At 49.4% G+C, this 23,182-nt stretch overlaps 1 protein-coding gene across 4 annotated transcripts in view; it reads right to left on the bottom strand.

Annotated features, from left to right (window-relative positions):
* The window catches only part of NLRP12 (NLR family pyrin domain containing 12), a 33,531-nt gene extending 16,564 nt beyond the window's left edge, over nucleotides 1–16,967 (bottom strand). Inside the window, exons 1-4 of one of the 4 annotated variants that reach the window (XM_073015997.1) lie at nucleotides 16,497–16,967; nucleotides 6,716–6,796; nucleotides 4,299–6,000; nucleotides 2,205–2,378 (exon numbers count right to left, since the gene is read on the bottom strand). In XM_073015997.1, the coding sequence (XP_072872098.1) occupies nucleotides 2,205–2,378; nucleotides 4,299–6,000; nucleotides 6,716–6,796; nucleotides 16,497–16,785 (2,246 nt within the window). In that variant the 5' untranslated portion in view covers nucleotides 16,786–16,967. The remainder of the gene's footprint in view (nucleotides 1–2,204; nucleotides 2,379–4,298; nucleotides 6,001–6,715; nucleotides 6,797–16,496) is intronic. The other 3 variants (XM_007997958.3, XM_007997959.3, XM_037992019.2) reach the window with 3 other exon arrangements.
* Between the last annotated feature and the right edge of the window lie 6,215 nt (nucleotides 16,968–23,182).

Below are 23,182 nucleotides of genomic sequence, written 5' to 3'. Positions count from 1 at the left end.
GGTGGCGGGCACCTGTAATTCCAGCTACTCAGGAGGCTGAGGCAGGAGAATCGCTTGAACCTGGGAGGTGGATGTTGCAGTGAGCTGAGATCGTGCCATTGCACTCCAGCCTGAGAAACAAGAGCAAGACACCGTCTCCAAAAAAAAAAGAAAAAAAAGAAAAAAATATTTATCTTTTAGCTGAGAGAGTTTATTTTTATTTTTTATTTATTTATTTATTTATTTATTATTTTTTTTTTTTGAGACGGATTCTGGCTCTGTCGCCCAGGCTGGGGTGCAGTGGCCAGATCGCAGCTCACTGCAGGCTCCGCCTCCTGGGTTTACGCCATTCTCCTGCCTCAGCCTCCCCAGTAGGCGGGACTATAGGCGCCCGCCACCTCACCCAGCTAATTTTTTGTATTTTTTAGTAGAGACGGGGTTTCACCATGTTAGCCAGGATGGTCTCGATCTCCTGACCTCGTGATCCGCCCGTCTTGGCCTCCCAAAGTGCTGGGATTACAGGCTTGAGCCACTGCGCCCGGCCGAGAGTTTATTTTTAATATATTTTATATATATGTTTTTGAGGCAGAGTCTCGCTCTTGTTGCCCAGACTGGAGTGCAGTGGTGTGATCTTAGCTCACTGCAATCTCTACCTCCTGGGTTCAAGCAGTTCTCCTGCCTCTGCCTCCCAAGCAACTGGGATTACAGGTGCCCAGCACCACGCCTGACTAATTTTTGTATTTTTTAGTAGAGACGGGATGGGGTTTCTCCATGTTGGCCAGGCTGGTCTTGATCTCTTGGGCTCAAGTGATCCTCCCACCTCGGCCTCCCAAAGTGCTGGGAGAGTGCTGGGAAAGTGTGTGAGCCATCACACCTGGCCAATATGTTTATTTCAAAATATCATATTGTATATGATAAATTTTACCTGTCATGGAAAACAACAAGAATAATATAAAATGTGTTGTTGCTTTGTAGTCAAATACACTCACAAAGTTTGCCCTTAAAGAAATTCAAGGTCATGTGCAGTGGCTCAAACCTGTAATCCCAGCACTTTGGGAGGCCGAGGTGGGTAGACAACCTGAGGTCAGGAGTTTATGACCAGCCTGGCCAATGCAGTGAAATCCTATCTCTACTAAAAGCACTAAAATTAGCTGGGTGTGGTGGTGCACCCCTGTAGTCCCAGCTACGCGGGAGGCTGAGGCAGGAGAATTGCTTGAACCCGGGAAGCAGAGGTTGCAGTGAGTCGAGATCGTGTCACTGCACTCCAGCCCAGGCTACAGAGCAAGACTATCTCAAAAACCAAAAAATAAAAAAAAATTTGGCTAGGCACAGTGACTCACACCTGTAATCTCAACAGTTAAGGAGGCTGAGGAGGGAGGAACACTTGAGGCCAGGAGTTTGAGACCAGTGTGGGCAACATGGTGAAACCCCATCTCTCCAAAAAAATACAAAAATTAGCTGGGTGTGGTTGCACACACTTGTTTTCCCAGCTACTCGTGATGCTGGGGCAAGAGGATCACTTGAGTCCAAAAGTTTGGGGTTGCAGTGAGCCATGATTGTGCCACTGCACTCCAGCCCGGGTGACAGAGCATATCAGTGTCTTAAAAATTTAAAGAAAAAAAAAAAAAAAAAATGTGGAGACCCACACAGCAGGATGACCACATGAAGACAGAAGGCAGTGATCTGCAGACCCAGGACAGAGGCCTCAGAAGAACTCAATCTGCCCACAGCTTGGTCTTGGACTTCCAGCACCCCCACAACCTGCCTTGAGAAAATATATTTATGGGGTGAAGCCACCCAGTCTTTGGCATTTTTTTTTTTTTCTTCCCCTGAGACAGAGTCTCACCATATCACCTAGGCTAGAGTGCGGTGGCACGATCCCGGCTCACTGCAACCTCCGCCTCCCAGGTTCAAGCGATTCTCCCGCCTCAGCCCCCCAAGCAGCTGGGATGACAGCCCTCCTAATTTTTGTATTTTTCATAGAGATGGCATTTTGCCACGTTGGCCAGGCTGGTCTCAAACTCTTGACTTCAAGTGATCTGCCCGCCTTGACTTATCAATATGCTGAGATTACAGGTGTGAACCACTGCACCCAGCTTTATGGCACTTTTTTATGACAGCCGTAACCAATGAATACACCATCCCGTGATAGAACCTTTGTGACCGAGCCCCATGAGAGGCCACGGTGGGGACCACCTGAAGCCCCCAGACCAGCCTGCACTCACCTCAGGTTCTGAAGTTTGCAGCTGGGGTGTCTGAGTCCTTGACAGAGAAGCTTCACCCCCCGGCTGCCCAGGGCATTCCGGTACAGAGACAGCTCTACCAGGTTTGGATTGGTGCATAGGGCCGCTGCCAGATATTCACTGTAGGCGTCCAGCAGAACGGTCCTCTCTGGTCTGCTTGAAGGAGAGACAGGCCACTCTCTGGTGTTACTGGGTGCTTGACAACGATGGCCTTTGCATGTCATTTTACCATTTATGAAGCACGCTATCTTTTTTTTTTTTTTTTTGAGACGGAGTTTTGCTCTTGTTGGCCAGGCTGGAGTGCAATGGTGCCATCTCAGCTCACTGCAACCTCCGCCTCCTGGGTTCAAGCGATTCTCCTGCCTCAGCCTCCAGAGTAGCTGGGATTACAGGCATGAGCCACCACGCCCAGGAAATTTTGTATTTTTAGTAGAGATGGGGTTTCACCGTCTTGGCCAGGCTGATCTCATACTCCTGACCTCAGGTGATCTGCCTGCCTCCCAAAGTGCTGGGATTACAGGCATGAGCCACCATGTCCGGCCAAAGCATGCTATCTTTTAACTTTTTTTTTTTTTGAGGGCCTTGCCCTGTTGTCTAGGCTGGAGTGCATGGTGAGATCATGGTTCACTGCAAGCTTGACCTCCCGGGCTTAAGCAATCCTCCCGCCTCAGCCTCCTGAGAAGCTGGGGCTACAGGTGTACACCATCATGCCCAGCTAATTTATTTTATATTTTTGGAGATGGCGATTTCATTATGTTGTCCAGGCTGCACCCGACTCTATCTGAAACTCCTAATCATTAATTAGTTGGTTTACTTGTTTCTTTATTATCTATCTCCGTTCTCATTAGGATGCGTGCTCTCTTGGGAGCATTGGCTTATTCACACAGTCTTCTGTCTACAGAACAGTGTTGGGTCCACAGATAAAAGGGACATAGAGGCTGGGTGTGGTGGCTCACACCTATAATCCCAGCATTTTGGGAGGCTGAGGCCAAGAATTCAAGACCAGCCTGGCCAACATGGTGATACCCCGTCTCTACTAAAAAATACAAAAATTAGCTGGGTGTGGTGGCACACTCCTGTGGTCCCGGCTACTCGGAAGGCTGAGACACGCAAGGGGGAGGTTGCAGGGAGCTGAGATCGTGCCACTGCACTTCAGCCTTGGTGACAGAGCCAGACTCTCTCAAGAAAAAGGGACTTAGTAATATTTGTTGATTGAATAAATTCTCCCGGACATCAACCTCAATTTAGTCCCAGTGGGTGTTGTTTAGTCTCTGCTGTGGCACTATTAACACTTCGGGGCCAGAGGGACTGTCCTGTGTACTGCAGGATGTTTGCAGCATTCCTGGCCTTTACCCACTAGATGTCAGTAGTGTTACTTGCTTCCCAGTTGTGGGAAGTGTTACTTGCTTCTCAGTTGTGACCACCAGAAAACATGTCTCCAGACATGGCCAAATGGCAGAGCAAAATCACCCCTAGCTGAGAGGCACTGGTTAAGAGCATGAACCTCAAGACCAAGGCGGGTGGATCACTTGAGGTCAGGAGTTCAAGACCAGCCTGGCTAACATGGTGAAACCCCATCTCCACTAAAAGTACAAAAATTATCCCGGCATGGTGATGGGCACCTGTAACCCCAGCTACTCAGGAGGCTGAGGCAGGAGAATCGCTTGAACCCGGGAGGCAGAGGCTGCAGTGAGCTGAGATCGTGCCACTGCACTCTAGCCTAGGACACCGAGAGACACTTTGTTAAAACAACAACAACAAAAAGCATGGGCTGGGTGCAGTGGCTCATGCCTGTAATCCCAGCACTTTGGGAGGCCAAGGCGGGCAGATCATGCGGTCAAGAGATCAAGACCACCCTGGCCAACATGGTGAAACCCTGTCTCTACTAAAAATACAAAAATTAGCCAGGCATGGTGGCACCTGTAGTCCCAGCTACTTGGGAGGCTGAAATGGAGAATCTCTTGAACCCGGGTGGCGGAGGTTGCAGTGAGCTGAGGTCACACCAGTGCACTCCAGCCTGGGCAACAGAGAAAAAAAAAAAAAGGCATGAATCTGAGCAGCCCCAGGGATACTTACAGCTGCACCAGCAGTGTGTGTGCTCCTGCAGAGCACCTCGCGCGGTCTTCCCCGTCCGCGCTGTAGGTGGCGCCATACAAGTGCAGCACCTGGGCGCTCCTGCAGTTCTTCACACAGAAGGAGCAGACCATGTGCTCCATCTTGGAGGCGATGTTGCTGACCACGATTACCTGGAAGTGGCTCAGGGCCTGCTGGATAAACTCCTCCTCCTGGATCTCGTACAAGCAGCTGAAGAACTCCAAGGAGCCCTGCTGCAGAGTGGAGCCGTCGCTCTGAGCTTTGCTTCGGATCCACTGCAACAGTTCCCTCTTGATGTGCGGTGATACCTTCCAGCATAGACTGTTCTCCAGATAGCTCCTGGTCTCCTCGTTCAGGAGTCCAAACAGGAAGCGGATGGTGAGTGCCAGGAAGCTCCTTTCAGAAAACCCGTACTCAGTCAACAGCCTGATCACGTCCTGGTCTGGGCCTGCCCCACGCTCCCCGTCATCCAGGATATAGTACATAGCTGCAAAGAATTCCTGGAAACTCAAGTGGAGGAAGCTGTAGTACCTCTCACAGTTAATGTCCTTCTGGAAGATGTTCATGTTGAGGAAGGCAGAGACATCCGCCCCATCTAGGCCATGCTTCCGAAGGTCCTGCTCCTCAAATAGGATTTTCTGGTTCCAGAGCCCATCTGCTGCCAGGGAGCACAACCCTCTCTGGTTGGGTGGGGGCTGGAGGTGTGGGGTCCTGAGCTTGGGTTGCATCAGACTGAGCAGGTAGAGCGTGTACACCGCAGTGGTGGTCCTGGATGTCTGTCTCAGCAGCCCCCCGCCCTCCAGCTGCTGCTGGAGGCAGGTACACACCACCCAGCACACCAGGGGGACGAAGCACATGGTGAAGAGAGGCTCGTTGTCCCTCACATAATTGAAGACTTGGCCCGCCTGCTCTGTGTTGTGGAAATACTTGTAGAAGTACTCCTTCCTTTCTGCCTCAGAGAAGCCCAGGATCTCCACGTGCCTGGGGTGCTCCAGCAGAGGGTGGAGCTTCTCCAAAGCCGTGGGCCGCGTGGTGACGAGCAAAGAGAGCTCAGGGAGCAGCTTCTTCCGAATTAAGCTGTTAAGAAGCAGCTCCGTGGGCCGTTTCTCCGCCCAGCAGAGGCACCAGGGTCCCTGAGGATCGTAGAAAGAAGGCTTGAGCTCATCGAAGCCGTCGACGATGAAAAGGAGGCGCTCGGGAACTCGGACGAGCTCCTGGAGAGGCGCGCTGGGCTCCGGCCAGCAGCTGGAGATGAGGTCTTGCATGCTGCATTCCGTGTCACTCTGGTTCATCTCCCTGCAGTTGATGTAGAAGAGATAATCAAATCTGCCTTGGAAGAGCTTCCCGTCGGCCCAGTCCAGCATCACCTTGTGTGCCAGCATGGACTTGCCTATCCCCGCCACGCCTTGCATGACCACAGTGCGCGGTGGCTCCGGGCGCTCCTCGTCTGGTTCAAAGAGGGTCTCTATTTCGATGGGGCTGGCCTGGTGTCCCACGGTCCTCGCGTGTCCCCGGCCTATGTCCAGAAGCTGCTGCTGGGCCTGCATGGGGTTTGAGTGCTCCTTCACCAGCAGGAGCCGGGTGTACCGGTGGCTGAGGTTGACACATTCCCCTAGGCGCGCATTGCGGTCTTCCATAAGCCGAAATTTCCTGCGGACATAGTCTCTGTAGGCTTCCTGGGGATCTAGGGGAGAGGAATGAAAGTTTTGTGGAGGACTCATCAGCAACCTCTGATGAGTTCATGAGGTAAAGCGCTCCTCATCTGGCTCAAAGAAGGTGTCTGCCTGTAGTCCCAGCTACTTGGGAGGCTGAGACGGGAGAATTGCTTGAACCCAGGAGGTGGAGGTTGCAGTGAGCCGAGATCAAACCACTGCATTCCAGCCTGGGCAACGGAGCGAGACTTCTACCTTCAACTTGACCTGCAACCTCCACCTTCCAGGTTCAAGTGAGTCTCCTGCCTCACCCTCTGATAGCTGGGACTACAGATGTGCTCCACCACACCTGGCTAATTTTGTATTTTTAGTAGAGACAGGGTTTTGTCATGTTTTCCAGGCTGGTCTTGAACTCCTGACCTCAGGTGATCCGCCTGCCTTGGCCTCCCAAAGTGCTTGGGTTACAGGCGTGAGCCACCATACCTGGCTTTTTAGGCCTCCCTTGTTGCCCTTGCTTGTGTGAGATGGTTTGGTAGCCATTTTTCAGCCATGAGGTGACAAGTGTCAGGACAAAATGTAGACACGGAAAGGTTGATGAGTTGAAACATAGGAGGAAACTGTCCCTTTGATGGTGTCATTAATCCACCCCACGAATTCCTCAATCATGCATTTGTGCCTGGCCTACACTCCATGGGGTCTTCTGCTCTGTGTAGACGAATACATGTAGGTACATGGCTTGAGGCTCACCTTTTCTTGGAGTGACAGGAGAGACTTCCAGAAGGCATGTTGACTGGTTCCCAAGTGAGGACGGGCCACCAGGTGGGGTATCTGGAAAAGAAATTGTGCAAGATGAACTAGTACGCATCTGGCTAGCAGCACTGTGTCATATTAGCTGCGATTACGTCAAAATGCCTGCGTAACTCCCTGCTCATCCACACCCCAGAATGTTCTGTAGTCACTGCATAGGCCGTGTGTGGGAAACAGCTCATCCCTTGTTCCTTGTAGCCCACCCTCCTTCCTAGGTCCCCCTCATGGTCATTGGCACCTCCATCCATCCAAGCAGTCTTTTTTTTTTTTTTTTTTTTTTTTGAGACAGAGTCTTGCTCTGTTGCCCAGGCTGGAGTGCAGTGATACGATCTCAGCTCACCACAACCTCCACCTCCCGGATTCAAGCAATTCTCCTGCCTCAGCCTCCCGAGTAACTAGCATTACAGTTGTGCGCCACAATGCCTGGCTAATTTTTGTATTTTTTATTTTATTTTATTTTTTGAGACGGAGTCTCGCTCTGTCGCCCAGGCTGGAGTGCAGTGGCGCTATCTCGGCTCACTGCAAGCTCCGCCTCCCAGGTTCACACCATTCTCCTGCCTCAGCCTCCTGAGTAGCTGGGACTACAGGCGCCCGCCACTACGCCCGGCTAATTTTTTGTATTTTTAGTAGACACGGGGTTTCACCGTGTTAGCCAGGATGGTCTTGATCTGCTGACCTCATGATCCGCCCACCTCGGCCTCCCAAAGTGCTGGGATTACAGGTGTGAGCCACCACGCCCAGCCTAATTTTTGTATTTTTAGTAGAGATGGGGTTTCACTATGTTGGCCAGGCTGGTCTTGAACTCCTGACCTCATGATCCACCTGCGTTGGCTTCCCAAAGTGCTGGGATTACAGGCGTGAGCCACTGCACCCGGGCCCAATCAATCTTTTTGACTGGGAAGTTTTGAGTCAGTCTGGACTCCTCCCTTGTCAGCTCTAGGCCACATCTCATCCATTATCTTTTTTTTTTCGAGACAGAGTCTAGCTTTGTTACCCAGGCTGGAGTGTAGTGGTGCGATCTTGGCTCACTGCAACTTCTGCCTCCTGGGTTCAAGTGATTCTCCTGCCTCAGCCTCCTGAGCAGCTGGGACTACAGGCATGCGTCACCATGCCCGGATAATTTATTTTGTATTTTTTTGTATTTTTAGTAGAGACGGGGTTTCACCCATGTGGGTCAGGCTGGTCTCGAACTCCTGACCCTGTGATCCGCCCACCTCGGCCTCCCAAAGTGCTGGGATTATGTGTGAGCCACTGTGCCCGGTGACTCTGTCTCTTAAAAAATTTTAATTTTTTTTTTTTTTTTTGGTAGAGATTAGGTCTCAGTATGTTACCCAGGCTGGTCTGGAACTCCTGGCCTCAAGCAGTCCTTCAACCCTGGCCTCTCAAAGCGTTGGAAATACTGGTGTGGGCCATCGTGCCCAGCCCCAAAAAGGTCTTTGTCTGGATACATCATAAGATTCTACACATCGAGTCCTTCCTTGGCATCTTTGGTCCTCAGAAGGCCCTCAAAGTCCTAAGGGTGAGTTCCTACGCTCTCACCTGGTATATTCCCTACTCCATGAGAAAGACTTCCCCCAGCGAGTTCTCCCATCAGCTGAGCCAGCGGCACCCCATCTGGTCCTCACTCTGACAAGCTTTCACCTCCCTGCTGGTTGCTAGTCCATGAAATGATTCATGAAAGCAAAGAACATCCTCTTGAAGGAGCCAGGAGGCACCCCACCTTCTTGTTACTACACAGCCCGCCCCCCACAGTCCCTGTAGCTTCATAATGTTCCCAAGTACAATACCCTGTGTGACCCTCCTGGCATACGGGGACACCTTCCCTGTGAGTCTGTGTGACTAATAAACTGTTGTCTGTCTTTTTTTTTTTTTTTTTGAGGCAGAGTCTTGCTCTGTCACTCAGGCTGGAATGCAGCAGCGTGATCTCAGGTCACTGCAAACTCCGCCTCCTGGGTTCAAGCAATTCTCCTGCCTCAGCCTCCTGAGTAGCTGGGATTACAGGCGCCGCCACCACACCCAGCTAATTTTTGTATTTTTTAGTAGAGACGGAGTTTCACCATGTTGGCCAGGCTGGTCTTGAACTCCTGACCTCATGATCCACCTGCCTTGATCTCCCAAAGTGCTGGGATTACAGGCGTGAGCCACCGTGCCTGGCCTAAACTGTTGTCTTTCATCTGTTCAGTGCAGGCTCTGGTATATTCAGTCATCTCGCACTATTTATTTTATTTTATTTTATTTTATTTTATTTTATTTTATTATTTTATTTTATTTTATTTATTTTATTATTTTATTTATTTTATTTTATTTATTTTTGAGACAGAGTCTCGCTCTGTTGCCCAGGCTGGAGTGCAGTAGTGCGATCTCAGCTCACTACAATCTTCACCTCCCAGGTTCAAGCGATTCTCCTGCCTCAGTCTCCCAAGTAACTGGGATTACAGGCGTAGGCCACCATGCCCGGCTAATTTTTGTATTTTTGGTAGAGATGGGGTTTTACCATGTTGGCCAGGCTGGTCTCAAACTCCTGACCTCAGGTGATCCGCCCACCTTGGCCTCCCAAAGTGCTGGGATTACAGGCATGAGCCAATGCACCTGGCCACTCAAAAATGTTTAATTAAAGAAGGTTATCATTGAGAGGAAAGGGGAAAATAGGGAATTGTTTAATGGGTATCCAGTTTGTTTTGCAAGATGCAGAGTTCTGAAGATTGAAGGCACATTAGTGTAAATGTACTATCCTCAGCAGCACACTTAAAAATGGTTAAGAGGAGGCCGGGTGCAGTGGCTCACGCCTGTATTCCCAGCACTTTAGGAGGCCGAGGCAGGTGGATCACCTGATGTCAGGAGTTCAAGACCAGCCTTACCAACGTGGTGAAACCTTGTCTCTATTAAAAATACAAAAATGGGCCGGGCGCGGTGGCTCAAGCCTGTAATCCCAGCACTTTGGGAGGCCGAGACGGGCGGATCACGAGGTCAGGAGATCGAGACCATCCTGGCGAACACGGTGAAACCCCGTCTCTACTAAAAAATACAAAACACTAGCCAGGTGAGGTGGCGGGCACCTGTGGTCCCAGCTACTCGGGAGGCTGAGGCAGGAGAATGGCGTAAGCCCGGGAGGCGGAGCTTGCAGTGAGCCGAGATCGCGCCACTGCACTCCAGCCTGGGCGACAGAGTGAGACTCCGTCTCAAAAAAAAAAAAAAACAAAAAAACAAAAATGAAGGCTGGGTGCAGTGGCTCACACCTGTAATCCCAGCACTGTGGGAGGCCGACGTGGGTGGATCACGAGGTCAGGAGATCTAGACCATCCTGGCTAACACGGTGAAATCCTGTGTCTACTAAAAGTACAAACAATTAGCTGGGCGTGGTGGTGGCGGGCGCCTGTAATCGCAGCTACTCAGGAGGCTCAGGCAGGAGAATGGCGTGAACCTGGGAGGCTGAGCTTGCAGTGAGCCCAGAACGTGTCACTGCACTCCAGCCTGGGCGACAGAGCGAGACTCCGTCTCAAAAAAACAAAACAAAACAAAACAAAAAATACAAAAATGAGCCAGGCGTGGTGGCGCGTGCCTGTAATCCCAGCTACTCGGGAGGCTGAGGCAGGAGAATCGCTTGAACCAGGGAGTCAGAGATTGTAGTGAGCTGAGATTGCACCATTGCACTCCAGCCTAGTGACAGAGCGGGACTCCATCTCAAGAAAAAAAAAAAAAAAAAATGGTTAAGAGGAGGCCGGGCGTGGTGGCTCACGCCTGTAATCCCTGCAATTTGGGAGGCCAAGGCGGATGGATTACCTGAAGTCAGGAGTTCAAGACCAGTCTGACCAACATGGAGAAACCCCATCTCTACTAAAAATACAAAAATTAGCTGGGCATGGTGGCAGATGCCTATAATCCCAGCTACTTGGGAGGCTGAGACAGGATAATTGCTTGAACCCAGGAGGCAGAGGTTGCAGTGAGCTGAGATCATGCCACTGCACTCCAGCCTAGGCAACAAGAATTAAATTCCGTCTCAAAAAAAAAAAAAAAAAAAGGTTCAGAGGGCAAATTTCATGTTTTGTGTATTTTAGCACTATTTATTTATTCATTTATGAGACAGAGTCTCACTGTGTCGCCCAGGCTGGTGTGATCTTGGCTCACTGCAACCTTTGCCTCCTGGGTTCAAGTGATTCTCCTGCCTCAGCCTCTGGAGTAGCTGGGATTACAGGCACCTGCCACCACGACCAGCTAATTTTTGTATTTTTAGTAGAGACAAGACAAGGTTTCACCATGTTGGCCAGGCTGTTGTCGAATTCCTGGCCTCAAGTGATTCGCCTGCCTCAGCCTCCAACGTGCTGGGATTACAGGCGTGAGCCACTGTAGCTGGTTGACAATACTTTTTTTTTTGAGAGAGAGGGTCTTGCTCTGTTGCTCAGGCTAGAGTAGAGTGGCATGATCTTGGCTCACTGCAGCCTTCACCTCCTGGGCTTAAGTGATCCTCCCATCTCAGCCTCCCAGGTAGCTGGGTCTGCAGGCATGTGCCACTGTGCCTGCCCAGTTTTGTAGAGATGGGGTTTTGCCATGTTGCCCAGACCGGTCTCAAACTTCTAGGCTCAAGTCATCTGCCTGCCTCAGCCTCCCAAAGTGCTGGGATTATAGGTGTGGCCATAGTTTTTTTTTTTTTTTAAAGGTAATCCAGGCCAGTGCGGTGGCTCATGCCTGTAATCCTAGCATTTTGGGAGGCTGAGGTGGGTGGATCGTGAGGTCAGGAGATCGAGACCATCCTGGCTAATACAGTGAAACCCCATCTCTACTATAAATACAAAACTAGCCGGGCGTGATGGCGGGCGCCTGTAGTCCCAGGTACTCGGGAGGCTGAGGCAGGTGAATCACTTGAACCTGGGAGGTGGAGGTTGCAGTAAGCCAAGATCATGCCACTGCACTCCAGCCTGGGTGACAGAGTGAGACTCCATTTCAAAAAAATAAATAAATAAAAATAAAAAAGGTAATTCTTGAAAATTGCAGCTGAGAAAGGCCTCAGAGATGTTCTCCTTCAGTGTTTCCTAGGCATGCCGCTAGAACCACCCACATCAAAATGCAGATTCCTGGTGCCTGAGACCTGCTGAATCAGAATCTCTAGGGTTGGGGCATCTTGGATTCCCCATTGGCCACAAGGGTCTCGAGAGACTCTTATGCACATTCACATGCGAACTGCCAATCTTGTCGGATGCCCTTGTTTTACAGATGGAGACGGAAGCCCAGAGGGGCACATCGATTCTCCAGCATCACACAGACAGAAAGAGCAAAGCTAGACATCTGTCTCTTGGGAACGCTGAGCTGCCTCTTAGTAGACTAAACGGATGCAGTCCGGAGAAGAACACTCGGCAAATGGTTACGCATTGTCAATGCTGGGAGAGATTCAGGCGGAAGAGGGAGAAAAGTGGGACTTTACTTTTGATTCTATATTTGTACGTTATTTCCATTTCTTAAAATAACTATGTAACACTTACATTTAGATATAATTATACAAAATGACAAGTAAGTACATTGATACTTTTTTCTTTTCTTTTTTTTTTTTTTTTGAGATAGAGTCTCGCTCTTGTCGTCCAGGCTGGAGTGCAGTGGTGCGATCTTGGCCCACTGCAACCTCCACCTCCCGGGTTCAAGTGATTCTCCTGCCTCAGCCTCCTGAGTAGCTGGGATTACAGGCGTGCGCCACCACACCTGGCTAATATATATATAATATACATATATATATTATATATGTGTGTATGTGTATGTATATTAAGACGGAGTTTTGCTCTTGTTGTCCAGGCTGGAGTGCAGTGGCGGGATCTTGGCTCACCGCAACCTCCGTCTCTTGGGTGATGGAGAAAAGAGAAAGAGAAAAAGAAAGAGAAAAGAGAAGAGAGAGGAGAGAGAAAGAAAAGAAGAATAAAGAAAAGAAAGGAAGAGGGAAGGGAACGGAAGGGAGGAAAAAGGAAGGAAGGAAGGAAGGAAGTAAAGAAGGAAAGGAATGAAGGAAGGCAGGCTACAAACAAATGCATTTGGTTTTTTCAGAGTCATTAAAGACTTTGTTTTTTACAGAGATGTTTCCCAGCACACTACTACCGTCACACCTCATTAATGATGAGTCACTGAGCTTTGCAGAAGTGACTGTGTATAACCCGTTATTGGCAGGACTTGCTTACTCATTCAGCAAATGTTCACCAAAGTTTACTCGGCTCCTAGCCCTAGCCAGACACTTTAGTCTCAGAGAATCACACAGGGGAGTCCAGACTCTTTCCGCCGTTCAGGGCATCCATTTCCCAGTAGAGAAAACAGGTGAGAAATGACATTAAAAACTACAGCTCAAGCAGGGTGCAGTGGCTCACGCCTGTAATTCCAGCACTTTGGGAGGCCGAGGTGGGCAGAACACCTGAGGTCAGGAGTTCAAGACCAACTGGACCAACATGGTGAAACCCCGTCTTTACTAAAAATACAAAAATTAGTTGGGCGTGGTGGCACGTGCCTGTAATCCTAGCTACTCAGGAGGCTGAGGCAGGAGAATCGCTGGAACTTGGGATACAGAGCTTGCAGTGAGTCAAGATTGCGCCACTGCACTCCAGCCTGGGCGACAGAGTGAGACTCTGTCTCAAAAACAAAACAAAGCAAAAAAACCACAGCTCCAACAGGGCTCTGTGGTGCGCACCTGTAGTTTCAGCTATTCAAGAGGCTGAGGCAGGGGGATCACTTTAGCCCAGGAGTTTGAGTCTAGCCTGGGCAACATGGTGAGACCCCATCTCTAAAAAATAAAATTTTTTTAAAAACCCAATTCCACAGCTCAAGTCCCATCTCTGCCACTTCGGCAATGGGCCACATGTGCCGAGCACTTACTACCTGCTCTGAATTGTGTTAAGCACTTTGCACGTATTATCTCTTGAGCGTGTGTCTGAGTATAAATCATATATATATATATATTTTTGAGACAGTGTCTCACTCTCTCACCCAGGCTGGAGTGCAGTGGCATGATCTTTGCTCACTGCAACCTTCACCTCCTGGATTCAAGTGATTCTCCTGTCTCAGCCTCTAGATTAGCTGGGATTACTGGTGCCCGCCACCACCCCTGGATAATTTTTTTTGTATTTTTAGTAGTGATGGGGTTTCACCATGTTGGCCAGGCTGGTCTCGAACTCCTGAGCTCAGGTGATCCGCCCACCTCAGTCTCCCAAAGTGCTGGGATTACAGGCTTGAGCCACTGCGCTTGACCCATTGTGATTATTTTATGAGATAGAAGATATAATAAAAGAAATCCAAGAGTGCTAAGGAAGCACAGAAGTGGGGTTTCTGAGCCAGTCAGAGTGGTGGGAGTGAGGAATCAGAAGGTGGGGGAAGAGGAGTAAATTCTTTAGAGAAGGTAATGGCTTCAAGGTTTCAGTAAGTAATACTTTTCCAGGCAAAGAAGATGGAGAATATTCCAGACAGAACACAGCATGAACAAAGACCAAAGGGATGAAATTAGAATTCTGTACACAGTCATAAAAAAGAACAAAATCATGTCCTTTGCAGTAACATGGACGCAGCTGGAGTCCATTATCCTAAGCAAACTAATGCAGGAATAGAAAACCAAAGACTGCATGTTCTCACTTATAAGTGGAAGATAAACACTGGGTTCTCGTGGACAAAGATGGGAAGACACTGGGGACTCGTGGCGGGGGGAAAACTCACGATTGGGTATTATGTTAAAGTACCTGGGTGATAGGATCAATCTTACCCTGAATCTCAGCATCGCTCAATACACCCATGTAACAAACCTGCACATGTACCCCTTGAATCTAAAATAAAAGTTGAAATTTTTTTTTTTTTTTTGAGATGGAGTCTCACTCTGTTGCCCAGGTTGGAGTGCAGTGGCGTGATCTCAGCTCACTGCAAGCTCTGTCCCCTGGGTTCGCACCATTCTCCTGCCTCAGCCTCCCGAGTAGCTGCAACTACAGGCACCCGCCACCATGCCCAGCTAACTTTTTTTTGTAGTTTTTAGTAGAGATGGGGTTTCACCGTGTTAGCCAGGATGGTCTCGATCTCCTGACCTTGTGATCCACCCGCCTCGGCCTCCCAAAGTGCTGGGATTACAGGCGTGAGCCACTGTGCCTGGCAAAAGTTGAAATTTTTGTGTAGATATAGATGTGTGCGTGTGTAAGTTAGAATTCCAGATCTCCCAGGCTCAGGGATTAGTATGAAAGAAAAGGGAATTGGTGGCCAGGCAGTGATCATTCATGCCTGTAATCCCAGCGCTTTGGGAGGCTAAGGTGGGAGCTCACTTGAGCCCAGGAGTTCAAGACCAGCCTGGGCAACATAAGGATACCTCATCTTGGCTGGGCACAGTGGCTCACGCCTGTAATCCCAGCACTTTGGGAGGCTGAGGCGGGTGGATCACGAGGTCAGGAGTTCAAGACCAGCCTGGCCAAGATAGTGAAACCCCGTCTCTACAAAAAACATAAATACAAAAACTTAGCCAGGCATGGTGGCAGGTGCCTGTAATCCCAGCTACTCAGAAGGCTGAGGCAGAAAATTGCTTGAACCCAGGAGGCGGAGGTTGCAGTGAGCGGAAATCGTGCCACTGCACTCCAGCCTGGGCAAGAGAGCGAGACTCTGTCTCAAAAAAAAAAGAATACCTCATCTCTTTTTTTTTTTTTTTTTTTTTTTTTGAGACGGAGTCTTGCTCTGTTGCCCGGGCTGGAGTGCAGTGGCCGGATCTCAGCTCACTGCAAGCTCCGCCTCCCGGGTTTACGCCATTCTCCTGCCTCAGCCTCCCGAGTAGCGGGGACTACAGGCGCCCGCCACCTCGCCCGGCTAGTTTTTTGTGTTTTTAGTAGAGACGGGGTTTCACTGTGTTAGCCAGGATGGTCTCGTCTCGATCTCCTGACCTCGTGATCCGCCCGTCTCGGCCTCCCAAAGTGCTGGGATTACAGGCTTGAGCCACCGCGCCTGGCCTACCTCATCTCTTTTTAAATTTTTTTTTTGAGATGGGGTTTCACTCTTGCCCAGCCTGGAGTACAGTGGTGCGATTTCAGCTCACTGCAATCTCCACCTCTCAGGTTCAAGCGATTCTCCTGCCTCAGCCTCCCAAGTAGCTGGGACTATAGGTGTGCACCACCACACCTGGCTAATTTTTGTATTTTTAGTAGAGATAGGGTTTCACTATGCTGGCCAGACTGATCTCGAATTCCTGACCTCAGATGACCCACCCGCCTTGGCCTCCCAAAGTGCTGGGATTATAGGTGTGAGCCATTGCACCTGGCCACCTCATCTCTTAAAAAAAAAAAATATATATATATATATATACACACACACACACACACACACACATATATTCCAGATCTCCCAGGCTCAGGGATTTTTTATATATATATATAAAATATATATATATATAATATATATATATGTATATATAAAATATTTGAGGCAAGGTTTCACTCTGTCAGCCAGGCTGGGGTACAGTGGCAGGATCATAGCTCACTACAGCCTCGACCTTCTGGTCTCAAGTGATCCTCCCACCTCAGCATCCTGAGAAGCTGGGATCACAGACATGCACCACCACACCTGGCTAATTTTTTTGATTTTTGATAGAAACAGCACCTCACTATGTTGTCTAGGCTGGTCTTGAACTCCTCACCTCAAGTGATCTGCCCTCTTCAGCCTCCCAAAGTGCTGAGATTACAGGCAAGAGTCACCACACGCCGCTGGGGTTCTAGCCTTGCCTGTCCCGCCACCTCCTTACCCCTCACCAGGTCCTCTCTCTGTCCTCTCTCCCACAGGTCCTTCCTGTTCATCCGTTCAAAGGTGCTGAGAGCCAACCTCCAAGCCTCCTCTGTCCCGAAGTGGGTGATGAGCAGCTGGGCCATTTCCAGGGGACTGGCCATCTCCATGCGTCCCCAGGGGATCTTGTCTTCTCCCAACTCTGTCGCGGTCCCCAGGTATAACTTGAACTTCTTCAGCTCCACAGCCTCGAGTTCTTCCAAGTAGGCGGACAGGCGACAGAGGCCGTCCCTGCCTGCGGTTCGTAGCATGGGGGTGCCGTGAGCCCGCAAGGAGAGAACCTGGAGGCTGAGATGTTCCTACGCACGGGACATGGGGCGACCGCAGCACACCTTCCATTGCATCGTTCACAGGTGGTGGGCGGAGAGGCTGAGCCAGCGGTTCGAGGACTGAGAGAGGGAGGAAAAACCTTTTGCTGAAATAATGGCTTTCTCACTCTTCAGCTCCCTCCTACCCCGCCCCACTCACCAATGGGTGTTCTGGGTAGAGAACAGGAAGTCGGGGGAGATTAAGAAATCCTAGGAGCCACTTGGCTGATGAAAATGAGCTTGACTTCTGCTGTCTCTTCCCGGCTCTCTTGACACAACAGTCGCTGTCTTTCCGCCTTCCTCTTGTTTTCCTTGTTTCACTAGTGTGTGTGGTAGAGGGTATTATCAAAACTGTGACTGTGGCCGGGCGCGATGGCTCAAGCCTGTAATCCCAGCACTTTGGAAGGCCGAGACGGGCGGATCATGAGGTCAGGAGATCGAGACCATCCTGGCTAACCTGTTGAAACCCCATCTCTACTTAAAAAAATACAAAAAAAAAAAAAAAAAAAAAAAAAAAACCTGACTGCGCCTCTTCCAGGGAGAATTTGTTTGTTTTTTTTGAGACAGAGTCTCGCTCTGTGGCCCAGAGTGATGCAATCTTGGCTCACTGTAACCTCCACCTCCCAGGTTCAAGCGATTCTCCCACCTCAGCCTCCCGAGTAGAGGATTTCGGGCACCCGACACCACACCCGGCTAATTTTTGTGGTTTTAGTAGAGACAGGGTTTCACTATGTTGGCCAGGCTGGTCTGGAACTCCTGACCTCAGGTGATCCACCCACCTAGGCCTCCCAAAGTGCTGGGATTACAGGTGTGAGCCACCATGCCTGGCTTTTTTTTTTTTTTTTTTTTTTTCCTTTGAGACAGAGTCTCACTCTGTCACCCAGGCGGGAGTTCACTGGCGTGATCTCAGCTCACTGCAACCTCCCAGGTTCCAGCGATTCTCCCACCTCAGCCTCACAAGTAGCTGGGACCACAGATGTGCACCACCATGCCCAGCTAAGTTTTTATAGTTTTGATACAGATGAGGTCTCTTTATGTTGTCCAGGCTGGTCTCGAACTCCTGAGCTCAATCTGCCCACCTCAGCCTTCCAAAGTGCTGGGATTACAGGCGTGAGCCACCGAGCCCAGCCTCAGGGAGAAGTATTAAGGACCTCACATAGGTCCGCTATTTTTTCTTTTCTCTCAGTCACAACAGTGGCATGAGAGGGACCCTGTGGTAGGCAGGATAATAGTCCCCAGAGATATTCATGTCCTAATGCCCAGAACCTGTGACATTTCACCCTACATAGCAAAAAAGGACTTAGCAGGTGTGACCAAATGAGGGCACTTCAGATGGGGACGTTATCCTTGGTTATCTGGGCAGGACCCAAGGAATCACAAGAGTCTTTTTTTTTATTTTGAGACGGAGTATCGCTCTGTCGCCCAGGCTGGAATGCAGTGGCGAGATCTCGGCTCACTGCAAGCTCCGCCTCCTGGATTCACGCCATTCTCCTGCCTCAGCCTCCTGTGTAGCTGGGACTACAGGTGCCCGCCACCATGCCTGGCTAATTTTTTTTTTTTTTTTTAATTTTTAGTAGAGACGGGGTTTCACCGTGTTAGCCAGGATGGTTTTGATCTCCTGACCTCGTGATCCACCTGCCTCAGCCTCCCAAAGTGCTGGGATTACAGGTGTGAGCCACCGAGCCTGGCCACAAGAGTCTTTATAAGAGGAAGACAGGAGGGTTAGTGTAAGAGGGAGATGTGACTGGGTGCAATGGCTCACACCTGTAATCCTAGCACTTGGGGAGGCCAAGGCAGTTAGATCGCCTGAGGCCAGGAGTTTCAGACCAGCCTGACCAACATAGCGAGGCCCCATCTCTACAAAATATATGTTAGCAGAATTTATGAATTCTGATGGAAGAGCAAGTTTATGATTCCCTCCGTCTCCTGCATCATGCCAACTCTGTTTCATGCTTCTGATCAATTCAGACCTCTCTCTCACCCACACACACACACATACACACACACACACAAAAGCCTTCATAGCCAGGCGCAGTGGCTCACGCCTGTCATCCCAGCACTTTGGGAGACTGAGGTGGGCAGATCACCTGAGGTCAGGAGTTCGAGACCAGCCTAGCCAACATGATGAAACACCATGTCTAAATTTTGTAAAAATACAAAAATTAGCCAGGCTTGGTGGCAGTCATCTGTAATCCCAGCTACTTGGGAGGCTGAGGCAGGAGAATTGCTTGAACCGGGAAGTAGAGGTTGCAGTGAGCTGAGATTACACCACTGCACTCTAGCCTGGGCAACAGGGCGAGACTCCATCTCAAAAAAAAAGAAAAAAAAAATTAGCTGGGTTTGGTGGCAGGTGCGGGTAGTCCCAGCTACTCAGGAGGCTGGGGCAGGAGAATCACTTGAACTCAGGAAGCAGAGATTGCAGTGAGCCAAGATTGCACCACTGCACTCCAGCCTGGGCAACAGAGTAAGACTCCGTCTCAAAACAAAACAAAACAAAACAACAAAAACAACAACAACAGAAACCTTCACAGCTTTTTATGAGACATTCTCCCACACCAAGTTTTTTCCAGGACTAATGTTCTGTTGCATGGCATGGAGCGGTTTTGAGCAGGGGAGGGATGGAGTCAGATCTGGGTTAAGGAAGATTCCTCACGGCCCCTGTGGAAGGCAGACTAAACGGAGGACGCCTGGACTGGGAGAGCGAGAAACTGAAGCCATCATGTTTCCAGAGACGGAGACAACGCCTGACTGAGGGCGGGTGGTGGGTGCATCCTGGGAGTGAGGGGATGGCAGTGATCATTAGAGGGGAGGAGAAAGGTGTGGCTCACCTGAATTCCCTACAGATCTGATCTGAGCTTCCTCAAGTGGCTCACGACCCAGGCGCCTTCCACACCACTGCTGCAGGGGGTGGAAAAACTAATTTCTAGGAATTCGGAAGCGAGGGTTGGGAGAAGCTGAATCCACATCTGTCTACTTCATGCTTCCACTTTCAAGATAGTCCTTTCTCATGGAGAAAGAGGAGAATTGGCAACTTCTATAGCTGCTTCTGGGCTCAGTGCCATTTCTGGAAACACAAGAATGAATCTAAAGACAAGGAATGCAATTTTCCTTTTTTTTTTTTTTAGTAGATGGGATTTCACCATGTTGCCCAGCATGGCTTTGAACTCCTGAGCTCAAACAATCCTCCCACCTTGGCCTCCCAAAGCGCTGGGATTACAGGTATGAGACACCGCACCCAGCCCAATTTTCCTTTTTTTTTTTTTTCAATTTTTTGCTAGGCACGGTGGCTCATGCCTGAAATCCCAGCACTTTGGGAGGCTGAGGCAGGCAGATCACTTGAGGTCAGGAGTTTGAGACCAGCCTGGCCAACATGGCGAAACCCCATCTCTACTAAAAACACAAAAATTAGCCGGGTGTCGCGCACCTGTAATTCCAGCTACTCAGGAGGCTGAGGCGTGAGAATGGCTTGAACCTGGGAGGTGGAGGTTGCAGTGAGTCGAGATCATGCCACTGCACTCCAGCCTGGGTGACTGAGTGAGACTTTGTCTCAACAACAACAAAAACTTAAAAATAAAATAAATAAAAATACAAAAGTCAGCCAGGCATGGTGGCGAGTGCCTGTAATCCCAGCTACTCAGGAGGCTATGGCAGGAGAATCTCCTGAACTTGGGAGGCAGTTGCAGTGAGCCGAGATCGCACCACTGCACTCCAGCCTGGGCCACAGAGTGAGACTCCGTCTCAAAAAAAAAAAAAAAAAAAATTACATATAGATGAAATATTTTATATAAGTTATAATAAGATGTATAAATATATAAATATGTATATGAGATTGGCCCTCCCTAGACTTCCTGAATCAGAATCTTGTTAGGGCAGGGGCCATCAAACATATGTTTCTTTTTTCTTTTATTAGTGTTTTGAATAGAGATGACATCTCCTTATGTTGCCCAAGCTGGTCTGGACCACCCGAGCTCAAGCGATCCTCCCACCTCAGCCTCCCAAAGTGCTGGGATTACAAGTGTGAACCACCGCGCCTGGCTAAATGCATGTTTTTATAATATAAAGCTCCCCAAGCGATTCTGCTGAGAAACATCTCTCTGTGTCAGTACTATAAAGGCACAGAGAAATGCTTGTTTTTCTGTCAGCAGAATTTCCCTTTTGCTGTTCTGGAAGAGACCTGTTTCCTTTGAGGGAATACTTTGAAAAGTCACTTGAGTATGAAACCTGTTAACTGGAGAAATTTTGCAGTATGGTGTTTGCTTGTTTGCAGGTATAACTAAATCATTCAGGATAAAAAGGTATTTTAGAAGCCATGTGGGGAAAGGCAGAAGGAAAGGAAATAGGAGGTGTCAGGTGCTTGGGAAGAACATTTGGTGGGTTTATGGAGATGACTAATAGGAATTTAAATTGCTTTACTAGATGGTGTATGATGAAAACTGTCTTCTATCCCAACCAAACCCATCAGCAGTAAAATCTATGCTACTCGCTAACGTGTTGCAAACATGGATTTGCTGGTTTGTTTTTGTTTCTGTTTTTGTTTTGAGATGGAGTTTCACTCTTGTTGCCCAGGCTGGAGTGCAAGGGTGCCATCTTGGCTCACTGCAACCTCCGCCTCTCGGGTTCAAGCAATTCTCGTGCCTCAGCCTCCGAGTAGCTGGGATGACAGGCACCTGCCACCACGCCCAGCTAATTTTTATATTTTTAGTAGAGATGGGGTTTCACCATGTTGGTCAGGCTGGTCTCGAACTCCTGACCTCAGGTGATCCACCCACCTCAGCCTGCCAAAGTGCTGGGATTACAGGCGTGAGCTACCGCGCCTGGCTTGGATTTGCTTTTACAGGCAATGTGACAAAATGCTGTCTCTAAAACTGGCATTGACTGTTCCGTGGGAGGCCACATCTGAAGTTTCCGTTCCTCTTTGTTGTCACGTAGAGGGGACACCAAGTTCTACCCACCGTTCCCATCACCACCACCGGCATCACTAGCTCACCACCAACCGGCTAGAAAATGGAAACCATCATGCTCCACGTACGAATGGGGAAACTGAGACTGAGAGGGAAGTTCTGGCTGTGTGGCTTACACAGCAGGGCTGGAAAATGATGGAGATGACTCTGAAATCCAGGTCTGGCTCCAAACTTCAAGCAGCCAAAACCCTCATCAGCTTGTACGATGAGGCCAACCCTCCAATTTGAAAGAGGGATAGATTGAGGTCCAAAGTAGCAAAGTAGCAAAGTCACCTGCAGACCGTCACATAGCACTCAAAAGCTGCCCAGGGGCTACTAGGATGCAGTCTATTTTTTATTTTATTTTATTATTATTATTTTTTAATGAGACGGAGTCTTACTCTGTTGCCAGGCTGGAGTATAGTGATGTGATCTCAGCTCACTGCAACCTCCACCTCCCGGGTTCAAGCGATTCTTCTGCCTCAGCCTCCCGAGTAGCTGGGATTACAGGCACCCTCCACCTACACCCAGCTAATTTTTGTATTTTTAGTAGAGATGGGGTTTCACCGTGTTAGCCAGGATGGTCTCCATCTCCTGGCCTCGTGATCCGCCCACCTCAGCCTCCCAAAGTGCTGGGATTACAGGTGTGAGGCACTGCGCCTGGCCACAGTCACTTTCATCAACGCCTGAGTGTAGGGGTTGTGAAACTTCCTGTGAGCCACGTCCTCACTTTTACCGCAGACCTTGGCAGGAAATTCATCCTGGCTGTGACCTTCCCTATGGGTTTTAGGAACAGTTGCACAGGTTCCAGCCCCACCACAGGCTCCACTATCCTTGTCTGGATCTATTGGAACGATTCAGCCACGGCTGATGATACTAAAACCTTTTTTTTTTTTTTTTTTGAGGTGGAATCCCACTCTGTTGCCCAGGCTGGAGTGCAGTGGTGCCGTCTTGGCTCACTGCAACCTCCACCTCCCAGGTCCAAGTGATTCTTATGTCTCAGCCTCCCCAGTAGCTGGAATTGCAGGCACCTACCACCATGCCTGGCTAATTTTTGTGTTTTTAGTAGAGATGAGGTTTCACCATGTTGGCCAGGCTGGTCTCGAACTCCTGACCTCAAGTGATCCACACCCCTTGGCCTCCCAAACTGCTGAAATTACAGTTGTGAGCCATCTCGCCCAGCCAGATGATACTAAAACTTAGCATCAGGGAGAAGTAGGTGGCACTTAAAGAAAATGTATTATGTTCCTTCCTTTTCAGACCAATAATCTCCCTCTGTATTTGCTAAGTTTCCTCAGAGAAACAGAATCAATGGCAGGGAGACATCCACACACACAGCGTTAGAGAGAAAGGGATTTATTATAGGGACCGGTTCACAGGCTTGCTGAGCCCTAGGAGTT

This window comes from Chlorocebus sabaeus, chromosome 6 (genome assembly GCF_047675955.1).
Source record: "Chlorocebus sabaeus isolate Y175 chromosome 6, mChlSab1.0.hap1, whole genome shotgun sequence".
Lineage (NCBI taxonomy): Eukaryota > Metazoa > Chordata > Mammalia > Primates > Cercopithecidae > Chlorocebus > Chlorocebus sabaeus.
Note: the sequence above shows the minus strand (reverse complement) of the source record. Positions and strands in the feature narration are given on the sequence as shown.